This window comes from Lichenostomus cassidix, chromosome 4 (assembly GCF_008360975.1).
Source record: "Lichenostomus cassidix isolate B80296 chromosome 4, HeHo_3.0, whole genome shotgun sequence".
Taxonomy (NCBI): Eukaryota; Metazoa; Chordata; class Aves; order Passeriformes; family Meliphagidae; genus Lichenostomus; species Lichenostomus cassidix.
The window spans coordinates 32,705,883-32,726,194 of record NC_139484.1 but is presented as its reverse complement, the minus strand read 5'-3'; the positions used below and the strand labels follow the sequence as shown (position 1 = coordinate 32,726,194).

The window sequence follows — 20,312 nt, the reverse complement described above, 5'->3', positions numbered from 1 at the left end:
CCTTCTTTGTGAAGTATTTTTAAAGATGCTTGTGGGGAAAAGGATGAACAAAAAAACCACTGTGTTCAACAGAACATCACACATCCAAAGTAAGAGCCTATTTCCTCTCTCAAAAGTAGTTGGTATTCTGCACCTGACCTAAGGCAAAATATTGCTTAGTTTGTCCCAGGAAAAAAAAAAAAAAAATCTGTGCTTTAGCATCAAATGTCCTTTGTTTTCCCTTGATCCACCATCAACTTCCCACAACCTTTTTCTCCTCATTTTATCTGACCTTGCTGTCCACCACCTTCTGTCAACTTTCCCAATTTTTGGCAAGCACAGGGACAAAACTGTATTTTCTCATGTAATCAAAGCTACTCCAAAACATTTTGATCGCTTCCAGTCCAGGTTCATACAACATCTTCTACATGTAACCACCAACACAGTCTCATTCAAGTCTTCCTCTGCCTTAACAGCCTTGTCCTCAGTGACTCAAAGTGAGGTTTTCTGTATGGAACAGCCTCCTTGATATACAACTCGATAAAGTTCAAATGTCTTCACCCCTGGGTTGTACTTTTCCTTATTTAAGGGCTTCTTTTCCATCAGTGATTGCAGGCTCTAACTCCCATAAAAGTGCAGTATCAGCCTTAAGAAATTGTCACCACAAACAAAAACCCCAAAACAAACATTTTTAAAAAGCAACAGAACAAAACCCCCCACCACGAAACCCACAAAACTACAAATATGAGCCCAAAGCCCGTTTGTCACGAAGCACAACTGAAGCACAGGTAGTGTGCTGTTCAAGTCTGCAGAGAAGGCAGCACATTCTCTGAGTGTTTCATGTAGCATCAGAACTTGAGGCAGTCTCACGCTTCTGGCATTTATCATGTTCCCAGGAAGAGCTCAGGGAAGGCTCAGCTGGCAGCATCCAAGTGACTAATTTGGGTTTGCAAGATTTGCAAAGACACTTTGTATGATTATGCCAGAAACCAGACTGGCTCATATGAAGTCATTCTGACTTTCCATGCAGTATCAGGATTTTAAGAAAATCCTCCTAATGAATATTTACCCCAGGAAAAAGCTAGGCCTTTACGACTTGTTCCAGTTTCTTCATTCACTGAGGATTTTTTCCAGTTGCCTTGGAGGTCTAAAGCACATTTCTAAAGTTTTCCTATTTCTCTCAAGCACCTTTTTTCAAACAGTACACATATATTACAAGTTAATTTTCAAAAATAGCTGATACTCTAAAATTGAAGTTGACTTATATGCTTGCATACAATCAAATGCATTCACACAAGACTACACAGCCATGCAATACATGTGATTATGCAATGGTTGCATGTATATGCAGTATTTGATTTACTCAGTACAAAGCCTCTTTACTCAGTACAAAGACTCTTTACTGATGCTCTGCTGACACTTTCCTGATCTGCTTTGTCATCAACTTGCTCACTAAGTGAACATAAACATTTTTTTTGTTTCACAGCTGTTCACTAGATGATTCAGGTATCATCCCTGTGTACTCACCAGCCTTCTAGAAGCATGAGCTCTCTATAGATGGTAAATCTATGAACCATAGCATATATGTAGTTCATACTTCCCTATATTTAAAAAAATAAACCCCGTGATACGCGGGATATCTTGCAGAAATAGATTATGTTCAGAACTTAGAACTTTTTGGTTGTCTGGGAAAAATGAAAAACAACAGTATGTATGTATATATGTGTGTCTGTGATTCTGTCTGTCCTTTTTTAATAATAATAATAGATTATAATAAATCAGATTCTGATCTTGCAAGCTTTACCACACAAAATATCCTTTTTCTGGTTGTTGCCCTGGGAATCAAGCATGGATGCTCAGAGTGAGCAGGGTTCCCCCTTCAGGTATGAGCAGAATCAGTCTCGTATTTCCTGCCAAGGCTGGTACAAGGCTCCCCTTCTTTTACTGCACAGCTTTAAAAAGCTCCCATATTAAAATAAATAGTGCTGCTTTTTACTACACAGTAGAAGAAAGGGCACATTTTTAGGAAGAAAACACCTCCAAGGCAACCACTGGCACAATATAAGGTTTTTAAGGAGAAAGCACCTCTAACGTAACCAATGACACAATATATAGGTGCTTAGACTCTGTAACAAAATAGCAGCAGTGGTATCAATGCTTTTATGATTCTAAGGAGTGCAAGGATAACTATGCATGAGGTCTGTCTTGCTGCCCTTCCCAAAAAAATCCTGAGTTTCTCCCACGTGCCACTGCAGAGAGTAGCAGCTCTTCACTTTTTGAGAAACGTACAGAATCCCACAGATTGAAAGTGAGGATTGAAATAAAACAATGAATTTGCTCTGGTTCAAACCCTGGTTAATCCCCTTCAAAAAACAGCATTTTCAGCATCCACCACTAAAGACTGCCAGGACTCATCACATTCCCTGACACGTGATTTGGATATTGCAACATGTGGCATTTTTGTCTATAGGGCTCCCTTAGTGAGGGGCCGAGCATGTTCCAGGAAATGTTTGACACTGTCTATAGCTTGTATGTAGATGCAATCCACAGGAATTTTTCTTTTTTGCAGTTTGTTATTCATATACTGCTGGATTCCCTTTTTCCTGGGCTCAATGACAAACCCTTTCTCACATCACTGACACCAAGAGAAGATGTGTGACTCCAGGAAGAGCCATAGCCCCATGTCAGACTGCACAGCTTGCTCTTTTTGTCCTTTTCAGCTACCTTGACACAACAGTCACATAAATGAGCTGTGGAGACTATCCCCTGGCAGTAACACAAAATCCCAGTCATAACTGTTAACATTTTAGGGTGCAAATTACACAGTGGCAATAGATTCATTCTTAGCTTCAGGATCCTCACACCCTCTTACCAAGATGGCACCACAGCACAAGGAAATTTTTCAAATTTCACTGCAATCCCTACATTTTTCATTCTAAGGCAATGCTTTGCTACCCTGCCTTCCTCTTACATCCTCCTTGTGTCCAATACCCTATAACCTCCAAGTGCTATCTGTAGCCCTAACATTAAGTCTCTCGAGGATAAAAAGCAAGGTTATACTCAGACCATAGTGCAGAATATTAAGCACTAATTGTATTGCCCAAATCCCCGGAGAGCCACAGAAGCCACACCTCCACCTAAAAGTCACGGACTTCCAGAGCTGTGCTGTAGCCCAGCGAGGGAAATGTGAGGACATGACTGCGGGAGGCTGCTGGCTGGGCCACAGGTACCGAGCAGCTTTCACGAATAAGCCCTTTCACATGCAGACACTAGCGACGCTATCGATTCTAAGATCGGAAACAATGAAATAGGCACAGTCGCAGGTGTAGCACAAGTGTAACACGGCATCAGCTGCATTCCCTTTGATAACAAACGTCCCAAACTCTGCTGTCACGCAGCCGTGCGGCAGTGGGTGACAGTCCCCGGGGCCAGCCCGGCCGTGTCACGCCGCTCCCCGGGCGCTGCGCTTCGTGCAGCTTAGGGCGGCAGCGCCTGCCCTGCCAGCAGAGCCGCGCCGGGCGCCCGCTCCTGGCGTTTTACGGGCAATTCCGGCGTTCCGCACCGCAACGGGCGCTACACGCAAGGGCAGCGGCACCGAGCGCTCGGCGCCGGCGGCGGGCGATGCCGAGAGCTGCCGCAGAGGGCTGGGGCAGAGCCGCGCCCCGCCGCCGGTACCTGCCGCAGGTGCGGCCAGCGCCGCCCCTTACCGGGCTCGTGCTCGCCGGGGCGGTCGGAGATCTCGATGACCAGGAGCTCCCGGCCCTCGGCGCTGCGCCCCACCGTGTAGATCCTGCTGATGGCGGGGCACTGCAGCCACACGGCCACCAGCGCCTCCCGCAGCTCGGCGTAGCGGTGGTACTCGAAGGAGATGCCCTCCTCGGCGCTCAGCCGCCGCCGCCGGCTAGCGGCCACCGGCTCGGCCACCGCGGCCCGGGCCGCGGCGAGCACCGCGCACAGCGCCAGCAGCAGCGCCCGCAGCCGCGCCGCCATCCCGCCCGCCTGCCTGCCTGCGGCCGCGCAGCTCCAGCAGCCCCGCCGGCACCGGGGAGGCAGCGGAGAGGGAGGAGAGAGCCGGGGGGCGGCGGGGCTGGGCGGGACCGGCCGCTCCGCTGCGCTCCGCCCCGATGCGCGGCCCGAGCGCTACCGCGGAGGGCGGGGGTTGGCGCCGCACGGTGCGGGTGAGAGCCGCTAAAGCTGTTGTCATCGACCACTTGCGAAAATATCGCTGCGGGAGTCCGGGCGCGCGTTTTGCGCACCTCCTCATCATTTTGCGCGGTCCCCGCGGGTTAACCCACTGCCACAAACGTGGAGTGACAGAGTGCTCCATGAATGATTCAGTGCTAGTGCAGGGCAACACGAATGCATGTGATTGACAGGGAAAACTATAAACCGGCATCTGTAAGGTCTCTTTGCTCCTCATTTATAAGGCATCTTTGCTGCATCACAGAAAGGAAAGGACACAGCAAGAATTAGTTTCTGATCCTGACAGTACTTGGAGAGCACAGCCCATTGTATTCAAAGCAAATGGCTCGTATAAAGAAACGTTCACCATACATTAATAAATCAGTTTCTCCTAGACCGCAGAAGCCGTGCTTTTCCAGCTTGGCTTTATAGGCGTAGCTGTTTAGATTGTGTTGAAACAGCATGTAAAGGACAAGTGCTGAAAGCAAAAGGCTAAATGCTAAAGAGCAACTTCCATATCAGGTGATTGGTTTGGGGGTTGGGGTTTTTTTTTCTTGATTGATTTTTTTTTTTTTAAGGATACAAAGAGTTGCTGGAAAGTTTAGAGAGGTTCAAAATTTTGAAAAGCACACATGCCAGTCATTCTTCTACAAACAAAATTTCGTCCTCAATAATTTAATGCATGTTTATTCCGATCTTCTAACCTAAAAAGGGTGAGCCTGTATAACACCCCCTTGTATCACCAATTATTAGCACCAATTAATACTGAATCAATTTTCAGGAATATTTCCTATTGGATATTGGATAATTGGATATTGGATAATAAGGAATATTCCTTGGCTTATTTATCTTATAGATAATACCCATAGGATATTAACCATATAGAATAAATATAGGACATATAGGATATATCCTATGGATATTTTCCTAAATTGTGGGTGTCTACTTCCCACTAAGAAGATAATGGAAATAATCTCTTCTTGGAGAACGTTTTCACTGAGCTGTGGTGATGTACCAGCTCTGAACATGAGCCAGCATCTGAAACACTGATCTGAATGTACAACTGCTACACATAAATACTTATATATCTATTTGTCCCTATTCACCTATATTTGTTACCTTCCAGGGCTCTGAATGTCAGTCCTGAATTATTTGATGTGTTTCTTTGTACCAAGAACCAAAGTTCAGCCCTTCCAGTTCTCACCATCTTTCTAAACCAACTGGGTGCAGAAGCTGTCCTGACCAGTTTAATTCCAGGCTTACAAGTAGGCAGCCACATGCAAAGGCACCTTCAGAGCACTTCTTGGAGCCTTCAACTCTTCGTTCTTACTGCTAGAAAACTTTGGGAGGTGCCTGTCATAGCATGTCCCTTTAGCTGTGGGGTTACAACACTGCAAGTTTGCTCCAAGTATTTTGCAAGACTTGGACGTGGAGAAACTCCTCAATATGATGTTTTCTCTGACCAAGATCACTGTTTGAATTTGGGATCACAAGAGGGCTCTCTCTCTGACTTCTCCCCTTCCTAAGGGCATTAATTGTATTACATTAAAAAATTCCTTTATGACATCACACTGCTTTAGAATAATGTGCAGCATGTGCAGCCCTCTCAGTGCTCCAAATGGAACTGCAAAGAATGGTGGCTGACCCAGCATTCCAAAGATTCACATTCTTTATCAGTATTGGCTACATTCATCACAGGCTAATTAATCCTGGTTTTCTTCATCGCTTTTCCTTGCACTCATTATACAAAATAAATCTGCTAATGCTGACTACATTATCATTTTCAGGGAGAACTTTCTGATCCAAAAAGCCCCCCTTTTGCTCTTTGTAGCAACTGTCATTGATTTCCCTTCTAATTATTTGACCAAAATATATCACTAAAAGACAAGTAGGCTCAGAAATAATCTATGTATTTTCATCTTCTCAGGCAGTGAATTATTATTACACTACATAAAATTAGTCTTACAACTAGATGGGAATGGATTTACTCTTATTTCCATACTTATTTAACCCCACCCATAAAGAAATTAAAAGAATGTGTACTTATAAAAACACATGCATATCTTGTGTAAAGCAGGGTGGTTTGTATCCTATCAATTATTTAATTCTGAGTTCACACATACTAATTTATTTTTAATAAGGGATTAAAAAACAATGTTTAAATTCTCAGACATCTCAGGAGCATACACAGAACTGAGTAGGGGGAATAAATTGATGTCTTCCTTTGTATCTAATCCTTCCTCCTATTTTCCATAGTTCAGGGATGATAATCTTCCAAGGCCAAATTCCCTTGTAATATGGAAAAAGTTTTGGCAATTGCCTTAGTCTCAGAGGAATACTCCAACCCCAAGGGCATTCCCAGTCTATGTGCATAACCAGGCACCTGGGTATGGCCTTGTAAGCTGATAGCACTAATGAGAGCAGGGCGTAGAGCACATGTGCTCCAGGAAACATACCAATCAGCAGATTTTCAATCTGGTTTACTTGTCTTACTTGTCTCCTATATCTGTACATGACAACGAATAGTAAGATATATTTTGCCAACAGACACAGCCCAAATAATTTAGTAATTACAAAAAAAAATTCCAGAAGTACTTATTTATAGACAAATCTACATATACACACACAAATATATATAATATTCATATATATTTAAAGATTACTTCATTCTTTTGGCCAAACAGAATTTGCTGATTCAAATTTTCCAATACTTTTGACTTGCCTGAATCTGTCTTTTTCAGCAAATCATGATTCACCAGCAAGCACATAAATATATTTTCCAAAAGAAACTCACACTCAAATTTTCCGTACAAGACTTGAGCCTTTGCACATTTTCTATTTGCGTGACAAGGCAAACAGGCTAAGGCAACTGGGTTTTTTATTACTCAAAAAGATAACGCTAAATCTGTGTCCATTACAAACAACTGCAGTACATTAGGAACCTCGGAAATCCTAAAACACTCTATGATGGAGAGCAGATATTTACATTATTAATAACAAACTCCTGCTAATACTTACAGCATGGAAACACTCACTAAACTTCTCTGGTTTATATTCGGAAAGAAGTTTTAATGCCAGGAATAAAATAACTCCAATTAATTTAAAAGAGAGGGCAGCTGATCTGAGTGTTGACAAATTACCAGGCAAGGAGGTGGAGATAACTGTAGCTGTAAGAAGATTTTACAAAACTTATCAGAATGCTGATTATATGCACATATACTACACCTGACAGCTGTGGTCATTGAAGCTGCGTCTTCAAGACGTAAGCATCTATTACCAGCCTTCAAAATGTCTTGCACAACTCAGAGGCTCTATTTCTTGGATAGACTTGCAAAACAGGGTTCAGGCATAGGAAGCTGAGGCTTTTCCTTGAGAAGGGGATTAATATAAGGCAGGGCAAAAGAAACATCAACAACAACAAAAATTATAAAAATACACATACAGACAGTCCACTGATGCAGGAGGCTACAGAAACCAAAAGGGAGAAAAACCCACCCACCTTCCAAATTGTGTGCTGCAAGACCAAATCTTCTGTCCCCAGCTGATAGATGGCTCACACACGTTAATGAAACCCAACCCTATCAGGTATTTAAGAGCTTACTGTGCTCTTATTGGGTGGTGACCATCCTATACATGGATTCTACATTGAGCCTCTACAGATTGCAACTTAAATTTCATACAAAGCATATTTGACATGTGCACCTACACAAATGGCAGTGACTTATTGCTGCCCCTTGTTGCAGTTTGCAGGAGTAATAACTGCTCCTGGGGTGATGCTAGGTCCTGGACATTGGACTGGAATGCTGTTTCTGAGAGATGCTATAGCCTGGCTCTGGTTCCAAGTACTCACACAGAGAAACTGCCATGCAGGATTATCATGAGGGTTTGAAAAACTGGCTGATAGGGATTTTTAAAGGTGGTGAGTCATGATCTTAGAGGAGCATTCTTCTGGTCTTCCATGGGGACCAGTATTTCAAGTCTAAGGGTTAATTTATTCAGTGATTACAGAAATGTGAATCATAACTGATTAAAATATCTGGATGACAAAGAATGGTGAATAATAAGGATATAGCAGCTCTGGAATGTGGTTTACTTGGTAAATCAAGCACATTTAAATATTTCAGTGCAGCAAATAATGAATTACACTTAAGAGCAAGAAATATAAAACAGATTCATGACAGTCTGGCAGGCAGCATTGCCAGAAGCATGAAGAGATCACTAAAGATGAGTAACTGTAGTTTCCAGTGCAATGTTTAGACAGAAGGATAAACGTTAAGTGGGAGGATGTGATTATATCACAAGGTGGTCTTAGAACAAGGTGGACACTCAGTTCTGGTATTTACAACTGAAACAAGATGCTGAAAATTCAGAGACAAGCCACAGAGGTGATTTGAGAAACAGAGGAAATGTCTTACTCTGGAGGACAATACAATCTGGTGAGCTAGTGAAAAATAAATTGAAAAGTGATTTGACTGATGTGTTTATTACCTTCACAGACAGAAAATTATAGCAAGAGCTAATGACACAAAGTTGCCTTCTCCCTGGACCTGCCAGTTACAGGTTTCAACGAATGAGATTTGCCAGAGGGCTGCAGCTGCCAGAGCAAGAGAGGCAGCCTTAATCAGATGGAGATTTGGAGGCAATGAACCAAACACTGCAATTAGCAATAACTATTGGCAGCCATAACGAAGGTTCCAATATCATAATTTTTCAACACAAATGAACATTAAAAATCTAGAAACATATCACAGTTTAAAAAAATTATCATAAAACATGCAGCATAACTGTGTGAGGAAAATAAATCAAGTCATATAATATCAATCAATATTAATATTTTCCAGCAAGCTGTGCAGTAGGGTAAAATAAACCACCTTATTTAATATCTCACATCAGCTGCCAAAAGCAGTTGATCATTTTGCAATACTAATCTTAATAATTTATAATTATTTTCAAGTTTCCATGGGTTTTTTTGACATTAACTCCAAGAAATTAATTAATGGCTTTCATTGGACTTAATTATTGTCATATCCTAAGGGACAGTACAAACTGTTATTTCCTGCAGATGAGTTTTAATTAAACTAAACTGGACTTTCAGGAAAAGAAAATGTAGTGGAAAATGTTCCTTCCTCACTTATCCCCTGTCCTGCCATGTTTAAGAGTTAAGTTTCTCCTTGTTAAGGAAGATAAAGGACAATTGATTGTGTAAGGTTTTGTTGTGCGTTGTGAAGACCCAAAGCTGCTAACCCATATGTTTATCTTTTTTTACTATTGCACAAAAACCTTTGTTTTCAGATCTGCACATACTCTATAGTCTCTCTCACTAAATATGGGGAGAAAAAGCCAGTAAAATCCTATTTAATAAAAGCCTAAAATCTAAAAATGTAATTGCCTAACACAATTCTTGATTTGCATAAAAGACACAAAGCAATGAGGTAGGTAATTTACTCGCCAGCATAAAATTCAGTAATAAATACAGGGTTCTACATTTGAAAATGTGGTGGGGTGGTGGTAAAATGCAGTTGCATCTGAGTCCTGAAGAAAACAAGTCTGTGGTTTTCAAATGCAAGTTCCTGTGTTGAGAAGTCCAGCAGGCATATTTTTTCCAGCAAAAAATAAATTTATAAAGCACAGCTTGCATCATTCTCGAGGGATTTGTTAAAGAAAGAGGATCAAAAGCAATGGTGTGATCACATTGTACAGTAAGGATGTACATAAAATAACCCAAAAACCTAAAATAGCAATGGGTATCAGAAAAACATGGATTCAAGTAATTTAAAAAGGTCCAAAAAACCTCCATGCACGCTTCCCCAATGATAGCATAAGTATTAAAATTGCACTTTTTATTTTTAAACCTTTTGAAGAATGGAATATACTTTACAACTTTGTAAATAAATCCCATCACGTTTTAGCACTCTGCTTCAGCTTTGCAATAGCTGAGGAAACACCAAGCATTTACAAATACCTTTCCTGGAATATTTAAGCAAGTGGCTCCCAGTTGTGCATAATTTTGTGACAGTGTGAGTGGAGGCATAAGCCAGCAGGCTGAGAACCAGTGAATAGGATGATATTCAGAGAGAAAATCTGAAGCACTGAAAGCTCCTTGTGTTTTCAGGCTAATGCTTCAGTCAAATAAAGCTAAGTAGAGCTGCAGCTGCAGGATGGGAGTGGGAGTTGACAAAGCAGGGGATAATGGCCATCTTTGAAATCTGATTAAAGAGGTTGCTTCCACCATGGAGAGTTTGGGCTGGCACGGCATATGGATTCAGCAAGGCTTAAGTACCAGTCCCTGCTAAAAACTGAATAATACAAGGATTTCAGCTTCCATTCATCTGCCAGAGTTAAATACATTTTTTTACTTCTTTTTAGAGTGAAGGGGAAAAACACTGAATTTCAACAGGGATACAGATAGACAAGTAAAAGTTTCTACAAAACACATAGAGAAGAGGAATCTGAACTATTTCCACATCTCAAGTAATACTTGAGTCATTCTGCATGTCATTAACACCTTGCTTTTGGTCAGAAGCCTGATCTCATCTGCACTTTCACTGGATTGTCTGTTTTAAGTATTACACCAGATTATATGCGAAGCAGCACTAAAATTTAGGTGTAGTCTTGAGTAAGCAAAACACTGTAAAGTTCCCTAAGGGACTTATCAAGTAGATGAAGTGGTATTTGAAGTCTGAAGAGCAGCTGTCATGACAATACAAAGTAGATCTTTTAAGGGTTTAAGCCCTTCTCAAATACTTTAATTCCTGTGCAACAAATACTTATAGCAGATTCAAAAATACTGGACTACTGCTTCTGTGACAAGTGCAACTTCAGTAGTAGATTTTGACATTCTAGCTTGTGATCAAGCTGTAGCCTGAGCATGTACTCAGCGCAGAAGATGTTGCTATTGAGCAGTTATGTATCCAAGTCCTTCAAAACAAAACCCAGCAGAATTTACATGTTCTCCTTTTCCATTTCTTACTGGTGCTGCTGTAAGCACTTTAACAGATGGGTTTACTTAGCAGTTTTACTGCTGCAAACCATCCTAACAAATAACGCTTCTTTATTAAAGAGATGAAGAGTAAGACACTATATCCTACATGGTTTTTATCGCAGCTTTGTATTAAAAAGCATATGAAAAGTATAAAACTTGCGTCAAACCAAACCACATTTATTTCATCAGTCACAAGTGCAAATATAGCAACAAGTCAGATCAGCAAATTACAACACATAGAGAAGAATGTAATGTAAATGCTAAGTACACTGACAGACCGACTTTGAAAGAGCAGCAAAAAACAGTGTCTTCAAATAAACAGTTCTATTCTTTTTACCTGTAATCTAAAATAACATAATAAATCTAGATCAGGAATGTCTCTGATAACTCACGTTTAGCCTGGTATTCTGTTATTAGCAGTTCACATTATTCAGTGTGCAAAAGACCAGTCCAAGCTTCCTAGTAACAGACGTTTTGGTTTTAAGCAACTTTTACTCAATATTTAAATAATACAGTGCTGATGCTAGTTAATAACTTCTTCTATTTGATATTATAAATTTAAGAATATATATTTAAAAAAACTAAGACCAGCTTCAGTGTACATACATAGTTCTACCTGGATCCAAAAATGGGCAACATTATTGAACTGATTCTTTTCTTGTCAAAAAAAAGATAGACACAATTCATCTCTGGTTTTTTCCATCATCTGTAAATCTGTAGTTAAAATATATGCAGTACTTATGTACAAAATAGAAAACATTCCCATTAGAAAGATACTGCAGTTCAATTAGCTGTTTTTCTCTCTACCGCTTAGTAGCCAGGGAACAAGATTTAAACACCCAACCACTATTTTGCTTTACAGAAAAGCAAAAGTTGACTTTTACACTGGAAATTTAGTTAGCCTTCTTCTTTGCTATGTATTGTTTCTTCTTCTCTTTTTCCTGATAGGCAATGAATTGAGAGTCTGTACCAAAGATTCTGTCCCACCACGTGAAGGTCGAGGCGTAGTTGCCGATGAAGTTCATGTGATGGAAGTCATGAAAACGAGCCCCAGCATAGAAAGGCACCAGATGAAGAGGGTTCAGTGGGACATCATAGCCACTACAGGAGGGGAAAAAACAGATAGGGTAAGGAGTTCTCTGAGACGTAAACTACAAAATATAGACACTAACTTGTCAATTTAGAGAATAAAAATATTTTATAGTATTCTAAGGTCCTGAGGTAATCAGTATGATATTGGCTTAATATGAAAACAAGATCCCTCCACTCCTAGCCAAATGATTCTGTAAATTATCCCACAATGGCTTTGGCACTTGCTTTTCAGCTCAATTCACTAGGCAATACAAAAAACAATGTAAGCAAGTAACTTAAAAAAATGACAGTGGCTGCCATCCTGCTGGCTTAGCAGATTTAACGAGGAGTGACTTTAGGAAGGAGGAACAAGAAGTAACATTAACTGCAAGCTATGGACATCAGCACAGCAGCTCATCAGAGAGCAGCTCAAATCAACAATTACTGTATGCCTACTCTTTATTTTCAGCTTACTGCAAGTTCTTAAAATATTTAAAATTCAGGTATATGATTAAAGTAAGATTAAAAGCAGAACAGTTTGCTCTAGAGGGATTTCAACTCTTACTTAGTAGTACTGCAAAGCCTCTTACCACCACCTAGTGGGGAGAGTGCAAGGCAATTCATTAAAAACTCCTCATGAGGAAAACGAACTAAAATAGTAATTATAAAAGGAAATCTGTATTTTTCATCAATTACTTTATGGTATGTCACTACATATACTTTAGGAAGTCTACAAGCAAAGTATAACTAAACCTGGAATGCTTTATACCATGGGTTTACTGGTAGCTTATGTTCCACTAAAACACCTGATACTCAACCTGCAATGGGACACTACCTGCCCCATAATATATTTACAAATACAAGGTCAAGTGTCAATACTATGATTTCAGAAATAAACTCTTAGTGTCCCCTTCCTCTTGAACACAGGAAAGAAAAGCTCATTCATTTGTAGGTCAACTAAACTAAGCCTGCTGGGATTTGCCCCAGAATTTTGGAGCCAGTTTTGAAATAAGTCAGTTTTACTAGAGACGCAAGAAGTCTTGTCCTTTTTATTCACAATAAATAAAAAGAATAAACAAATAAAAGAAGTTTTTATGCATTTGTTTTAAAGAGAGTCAGTGCTCATAGAGCATAAAGTTTCTATTGATCAAGAAAACATTCTAACAAAATATTAAATAGAAAGAACTCTTGGCTGGAATATCACTTTTTGTAATAGGTTTTTGGTGTTCCAATATGCATCAAACCACTTGCACACCACATATCAATAGCCAGATATCCTAATGAGGCGCCTAGCTTCTCTAACCCTCCTTGAGATGCTCTAGCTGATAGCCCACACCTCTTCTAATCAGCAAGACCTGTTGTTAACACTACCTCAAAAAGAAAAGAGTGGTAACTCTCCAGGTTGTGTCATTCTTTGTAAGACACATAATAGCATTTTAGTGCAAAATGAACAGCACATCTCAGTGACAGAGGTGAGTTTGAGACAGACATAGGGACAAGAGAAAAAAGAATTATTAAAAAGCAATGAGCATCTCACCTGTGTACATCAATGGTTTCCATCAAGCGACAAATCACCCATGCCCACAGAAGAACCACGTGGTTACAGAAAACAACAATTCCAATAAAAAAGCCAGCTCCAAGGATGAGTGTTTCCAGAGGATGTGCATATTCTGCCTGCATTCCAAATGGAGACTAGAAAGAGAGAACAGACAGGGAACAGTCACCATTTCCAGTCTTACACACTCACAAATCAGAACTACTATTTTGAAATACACATTACCCTACAAGACTACAGCAGGACAAATGGAACAATGTTGTGGGCAAAGGGAATGGTATGATTGAGCAAGGGCCATAACACAGATATTTAGCTCCTCTTTGGAAAAAACAGTATTCCAAGGTCATAAGGATTATCACTCTATTAGTGATTCCAAACACTTCACTACTAGTTGAAAAGTTGAAAACTTTTATTTAGGCTTACCATCACCCCAGGTCAAAGCGTTAGTTCAGGAATATTAAAAGTGTTTGGCAAGCTCCTAACAGCTTTGCTATACATCCAGTCTTGGAAGCAGAAAAGGAAGCCAAAATATTCTCAGAAGCAGGACTTACTTAGGAATTTACTATCAAAATAAAAATTAAAAATCCCTCATCTTTGACCATTTTTTAAAATAAATTTGTACCACTCAAACGTTATTTTGAGACTGATATACAACATTTTCTGTCATATACATATATACACACACACCAGTCATTCCTACATTTGGTTTAGCAAAAAAAGGCATTCCAGAGAGTTTTCAATTGTAGAACACTATACACAGAGAACAGTTTAAAAACTTTTAAACTGATGCTGAAAGTTGTAAATAAGATCATCAGAAAAAAAAAAAGTCCACTTTGTCTTAAGGGATACTTTAAAATCATCTCTTTTTACTACCAAGAGAAGCTTTTCGTGCAAGAGCCATTAGGCTACAGATCCCTTCTGTGACAAAGGCTAACCGCTCTCAAGAATAATGGCCAAAAGCTGCTCCAGCTAGAGACCTGAGGGGCTGCCAAGAGCAAGATGGAGAGAGCAGCTGCTGCTGCAGATGTCTGTACATATGCATGCATCAGTCCATACCAAGCTCCTCCATTGTTGGCAGCATGCATAAAGTATCTGACCCAGCAGCTTGTAGTCTCCTTTTGGCACAGTCTAGGTTATACACTGAAACACAGCAGCACACAGTGCACAGCACTGACTCCTGGGATCCACAGGCAGTGCCACCCAAACACAGCAATATCACCTACAAGGTGCAAGCACTGCTGGATCCCACCTGGCTCACTACCTGTGCTCAATGCCAGCTCCTACACCACTACATGCAAAAGCACCCAAAATCTGTGTTGCACTGTGCTCTCGATGCAGAGTTGCACAATGGGCTATACTGATTCCAGTGCTGCTATCTCTTCCTTGAATCAAATATAGGAAGGATATGATGCACACACCCAGGTTGTGCAAGAGCCACCTGTCTGATCACGTTCTGGGGATTCCTATGCTCTGGATAACTGCCCAGGTGGTGGGGAACTGATGAACACCCAAACCCAGACACCTACTGTTTCCCTTCCCTGAACAATGAGACCTATATGCACATTTTTAAAAGTCTGCTTCACCTTGCTCACAGATATGATCAAATTTTAGCAAGAGTGTTTGATTTCACTTCGCTGAAATGAAATCAAATTACAGGAGGTGTTTTCAGAAACAAAATGGATGACTGTTCTTGACAAAATGCCCAAGAAACGGCATCTATCCCACTGTCAAAGGAATGCAAAATTCTTAGGTCTTTCAAATAAGATGTTTAAAAAAGTTGTATGAAACATATATTAAAGACTATTATTAAAGAAAAAAATCAAGTAATACATACAACAAACTCGTGGTGAACCTTATGGATATACTTGTATATTCTCTTGTGATGCAGCAATCTGTGCAGGAAATAGTGCCAGGCATCCTCAATCACTGCGCATCCAAAACACTGGCCAACCAGAACATACCTTTAAAAAGCAGAAGATCTATTAGTAACAGAAAATACTAGCAGACACATAATCCTGAAAGAGAAAATAATTTGTAAGCTAATAATGGTCAGAAATGTTTGTACCTATTACTGACTGAACAGCAGTGCACTGGCACCAGTTTTTTAGCATGCCAAAAATATTAATTACCATGTAAAAAGGCTATTGTGTTTATCAACTCATCTGTTGATATGCTGAAGTGAGTTAGGACACAATGTAACAAACTGCCATTTCAACATCACAGATGGAGTCTACAAAGCATAACCACAGACTGTGTGAGACCTTGATATAAAAACATAGAGCTTGATCAGCTATCTACACCAGGGAGCAAACAGCTCTCCAAGAAAGATGACCTTCTGAGGTAAAGAACTGCTGTTGGTGCTGGGGTGGGGGGAGAAGGAGGCACTTCTAGCTAATCCAGTTTTGTTCAAAAGCCTATCAGCTCAATGCAAGAAAAGAAGACTCTGAAGCAGCAGGTGGTACAATCTCTCCTTCGAGACTTCATGACTGCTATGATATTAAAAAAGGTGGAGGATAGAGACACTTAGCAGGAATAAAAAAAATTTGGATAAATAAAACTCCCAGAAAGTCTATCCCCCTCCACCAGGAATCTTCCTTTGCTTCTATAAACTCCCTCCTAATCCCCCTTCTCTCCTGAGGATTAGAACAGCTTGGGGCCATTTAAAAAAATTTAGAAAATTCTAATTAGCTCTTATAGCAGTTAAACATCAGCTGAAGGATGATTAACAAACACATTTTACATTGCCAAAAAATTATTTTGTATTAGAGTTGATGACACTAATTGTTAAATATTCTGCCTCCAACTGTATGTAACTCAGCATCACCATATCAGAAAAATCTACGCACCATCTCGGCATCTCTTCCCACCCATACGGGATGTTAAAATACTCTGTGAAGTAATAGGTACCACAAATCAGGGGAAGCTGAATGAAGAAGTGATTGAAGAGGAGGGTTTTGAAACACTTCCACTGTTTTTCCCATGTTTCTGGTTTATCCTGAAATGAAGCAAAAATAATTAACTGTATTACATGTTTCTATTGCACATAAGTGAAGTGCTGCAAAAATTCATTTGGAGTCAGTTTAATTTCACCTTGGAAGATGGATAACATGCCTTCCAATAATACAGATTAACTCAGGCAACACAAACAACATAGGATTGGATTCAGTTTTATTAAAACCTTGTTTTTCTAGGCTAGTGTTTTAAGATGTCTTTGTCAGTTACCTCCAAACTATTTTTTTGTTTTTTCAGTATTTACAGTTAGCAGAACATTTCATACTCAACAGTTTAACACAATCCAAGTTTGTGAAGAAATAAATTGTCTTGAAAACATCCAGGTTTTGCAGGGAGATATTCTACCAACTACTGCTATAATTTAAGAAGATGGTTATTAATTTCTAATTCATATTATAATGAACTAGGGGAATACAATAATCTCTTGATACTGGATATGCCTTTACCTCCAATTAGGAGTGTGCAACCCATTCCAGGCTTTCCTCATTGTAAAAATATTGCAAAATCCTTTCAAGAGGATGTGCATAGAGGTACTTCAAAGCAGACAATTGCTATTAAATAAGCACATCATGTAATTATTTTATACTAAGAAAGACCTCTACCACCAGATGCCAGAATTCCATTCACCCTCCCCTGCTGACAGAAAAACTATGTTTATAAAACTTTACTAACCGTAAGGCTGACATACCCTTTTCCCTCTATAGCACCATGGCAAAAAGTATAATCCTTCCTTAGGAAAAAAAACAACTCCTTCTCTTCCACAAAACTCATGTCTCTTTCTCTCTTCACACACAGAGTAATTTTATTTTGTCATTTCCAGGATGTCCAAGTGACAGATGAAATGGGATGATAAACACTGAGAACTAGGACACTGCAGTTATATGCTCTGCCTGATGTGTTCAAAGACAAGTCAGTGTACAGTTCACAACTTTCTCTTACCTGTTGAATTTTATACTTTTGCATGTATGGTATAAACTGAAAGATAAATCCTGGTACACAGAGCAAAAAGTATGAAACTTCATGAACTATAAGCGATCCCCAAGTTGCAATCTGGAACTTTGTGTAGTTATCCAGCATGTAATTCCAGGCATTTTTAAATGGTTGCTGCAGGGGGTTGTCGGGTAAGAAGGAGTCTATATATTCCACTGCCAGATAAGCAGAGTTCAAGATATTAACGCTGTCATTCATTGCCATGGTTCAATCATAAAACATCACAATTACAGTTCTTCTGTAGTTGTCTGTAAGAAAAAAACCAATAAATAAAAGTTAGTCTTCAGAGAAAAAAAAATACATTATATAGTTGTTACCTAGTTTAAAAACTGGGAAAGGAGGGGAAAGACAGATGCTCTTCATACAGAATAGCCTAAAAGAACAAAGTTTTATATTGATTTGAGAGGCAAACCAATTCAAGAAGCAATCAGCTCTTAGGTTCTGAGATTATGTCAAGGGAGCAAAAGGATAAAGAAGTATTAATTATTTGACAAATTCATTTCAAGGTTTTTGCAGGATAATTGTACTCTGTACTAAAAGAGCAACGGAAAGGTTCAAACAAGATTTAGCAGATAAATTAACTGTGATCTCTTGATTATCCAGTCCCATTTTTCTCATGGCCATGAACCAAGATTCATGCAAATTACATCAACACTGCAGCTGGCCTGAGGCAATCCACCTTTCCCTGAGTAATGGACTTTTCCTCACAGCTCCCAAAACCAGAGGCTGCATTCCTGCAGGTGCCCTGAACCTATGCCATTTCCACTGACTAGGCTCCTTGTTGGTCTGGCTGGAAGGGACCTTTAAACGTCATGTACAGTCCAACCCTCTTGGGATGGGCAGGAACATTTTTTGCTTTATCAGGTGGCTCAAAGCCCCACCTAATCTGGCCTTTAAACATGTCCGCGGATGGGGCATCTGCAACTTTTCTGTGCAACCTGTTCCAGTATCTCAGCACTCTCATTGTAAAAAATATCATTCTTATGCCAAATCGAAACATACCCATTTTTAGTGTAAAAACATTGCCCTGTGCTTTGTCACCATAAGCCTTGGCAAAAAGTCCCCTTTCTGTACCATAGTATGGTGTCCCTTGAGCCTTCTCTTCCCCAGGCTGCACAACCCCAACTCCCCCAGCCTCTCCCTGTTTCCAAGGCTCTCCTCTGGATCGCTCTAACAGGTCCATCTTCCACTCGCAAACAGGTTGGCAACTCACAGGCCACAGGTCCATCCCCAGCTGGCACACTTAGGCTAGATCTAACAGAAATCACAGAACTGCAGGATCAATGAGGTTGGAATAAAGCTCTGAGATCATCGATTCAAACCTATAAGCGAACACCACCAGGTAACTAGACCATGGCACCAAGTGCCACATCCAGGCTTTCCCTAAGCACCTCCAGGGAGGGTGACTCCACCAGCACCCTGGGCAGCCCATTCCAACGTGTAATTACCCGAACACACTAAGTGCCATACCAAGCCAGAATCCAACAACATTAATTATCGTTCTCCCTTAGCAACAGCATCGCCATGCTGCCACCTCTCACAAACAGCAAAAGCATCGCAGCAGACTCCAAGGCAGCTCTCGAGCTCCTGGGCCGGCGGACACGCAAGGCAACTTGACCGCCACCCCCGAGCACGCTGCCGGGGAGCCGAGGGCCCAGCGACCGGGCTGCACCGGCATCAGCTCCCCCGTCCCGTCCCGTCCCGCCCGGCCCTGCGAGGCGGCGGACAAGGGCCGGCACACGCCGCCCAAGCGCAGGGAATGCCGAGGAGAGATGGACTCCCTGGAGGAGCGCGAACAGCGGCACTCGACCCCTCAGCCCGCGCCCTCAGCCCGCGCCCCCGCCACAGCACCCGCACCCGCACCCGCACCCGCACCACAGCACCCGCGCCCCTCACCTGCCGGCGGCTGCTGCTCCCGTGCGCGCACTGACAACCGCCGGGCCGCCCGCGCCCCGCGCACCGCCCATTGGCCGAGCGGCCCCGCCCGGCGCGGCGCCCATTGGCCGGCGGGCTGCAGCGGCGCAGGGTCAGGCGGGCGGGGGCGGGGCCTCGGCGGTGGCTCCCGCGCGGCCATTGGCTGGAGGGGTGGAGTGAGGATAGTGAGACCCCGGCGCGCGGCCAATGGGGCGGGAGCGCGGCCCGGTGACGCGCACGACGCCATGGGGCGGGGCCCGCCGGGCGCGGCGGCGGCTGAGGGAGCGGCCGGGGAGCGCCGCCGTGCTCGGAACCCGCCGTGCTCGGAACCCGCCGCGCTCGGGACCCGCTGTGCTCGGAACCCGCCGTGCTCGGAACCCGCTGCGCTCGGGACTCGCCGTGCTCGGGACCCGCTGCGCTCGGGAGCCGCCGCGCTCGGGACCCGCTGCACGGACCCGCTGCCCGCCCCTCCCGGCGCCGCGCTTACAGCGCTCGCCTACAAGAGCTGTCACCCCTGACAGTGCCCGTGCCCGCTCCCTGCTCCTGCGGTAGTGAAAAGACTGAAGTACAGACAGCGGCGGCACAGAGCCGCATTCCCCGGGCTGGTGTCATGCGGGTGAAGCTGAA

General features: G+C 42.0%; 2 protein-coding genes across 2 annotated transcripts in view; both read right to left on the bottom strand.

Annotated features, from left to right (window-relative positions):
* The window catches only part of CPE (carboxypeptidase E), a 55,537-nt gene extending 51,553 nt beyond the window's left edge, over positions 1 to 3,984 (bottom strand). Inside the window, exon 1 of the mRNA XM_085058633.1 lies at positions 3,687 to 3,984. Coding sequence (XP_084914759.1) covers positions 3,687 to 3,969 — 283 coding nt within the window. The 5' untranslated portion in view covers positions 3,970 to 3,984. The remainder of the gene's footprint in view (positions 1 to 3,686) is intronic.
* A 7,320-nt stretch (positions 3,985 to 11,304) lies between these two features.
* Positions 11,305 to 19,242, bottom strand: MSMO1 (methylsterol monooxygenase 1). The gene is made up of 6 exons (XM_085058632.1): positions 19,220 to 19,242; positions 17,721 to 18,019; positions 16,616 to 16,764; positions 15,604 to 15,730; positions 13,752 to 13,906; positions 11,305 to 12,244 (listed from the first exon to the last, which is right to left on the bottom strand). The coding sequence occupies exons 2-6, from the start codon at positions 17,973 to 17,975 to the stop codon at positions 12,037 to 12,039; spliced, it is 894 nt and encodes a 297-aa protein (XP_084914758.1). The 5' UTR covers positions 17,976 to 18,019; positions 19,220 to 19,242; the 3' UTR covers positions 11,305 to 12,036.
* Between the last annotated feature and the right edge of the window lie 1,070 nt (positions 19,243 to 20,312).

Bases quoted from the DNA above. Each gene is read 5' to 3' on its own strand.
- MSMO1 (XM_085058632.1), bottom strand. From the start codon at position 17,975: ATGGCAATGAATGACAGCGTTAATATCTTGAACTCTGCTTATCTGGCA. The intron at 15,731-16,615 runs GTGCGTAGATTT...TGCTTTTTAAAG, and splicing joins TGGGAAGAGATGCCGAGATG to GTATGTTCTGGTTGGCCAGT. The intron at 13,907-15,603 runs GTATGTATTACT...CTCTCTTTCTAG, and splicing joins AGGTTCACCACGAGTTTGTT to TCTCCATTTGGAATGCAGGC.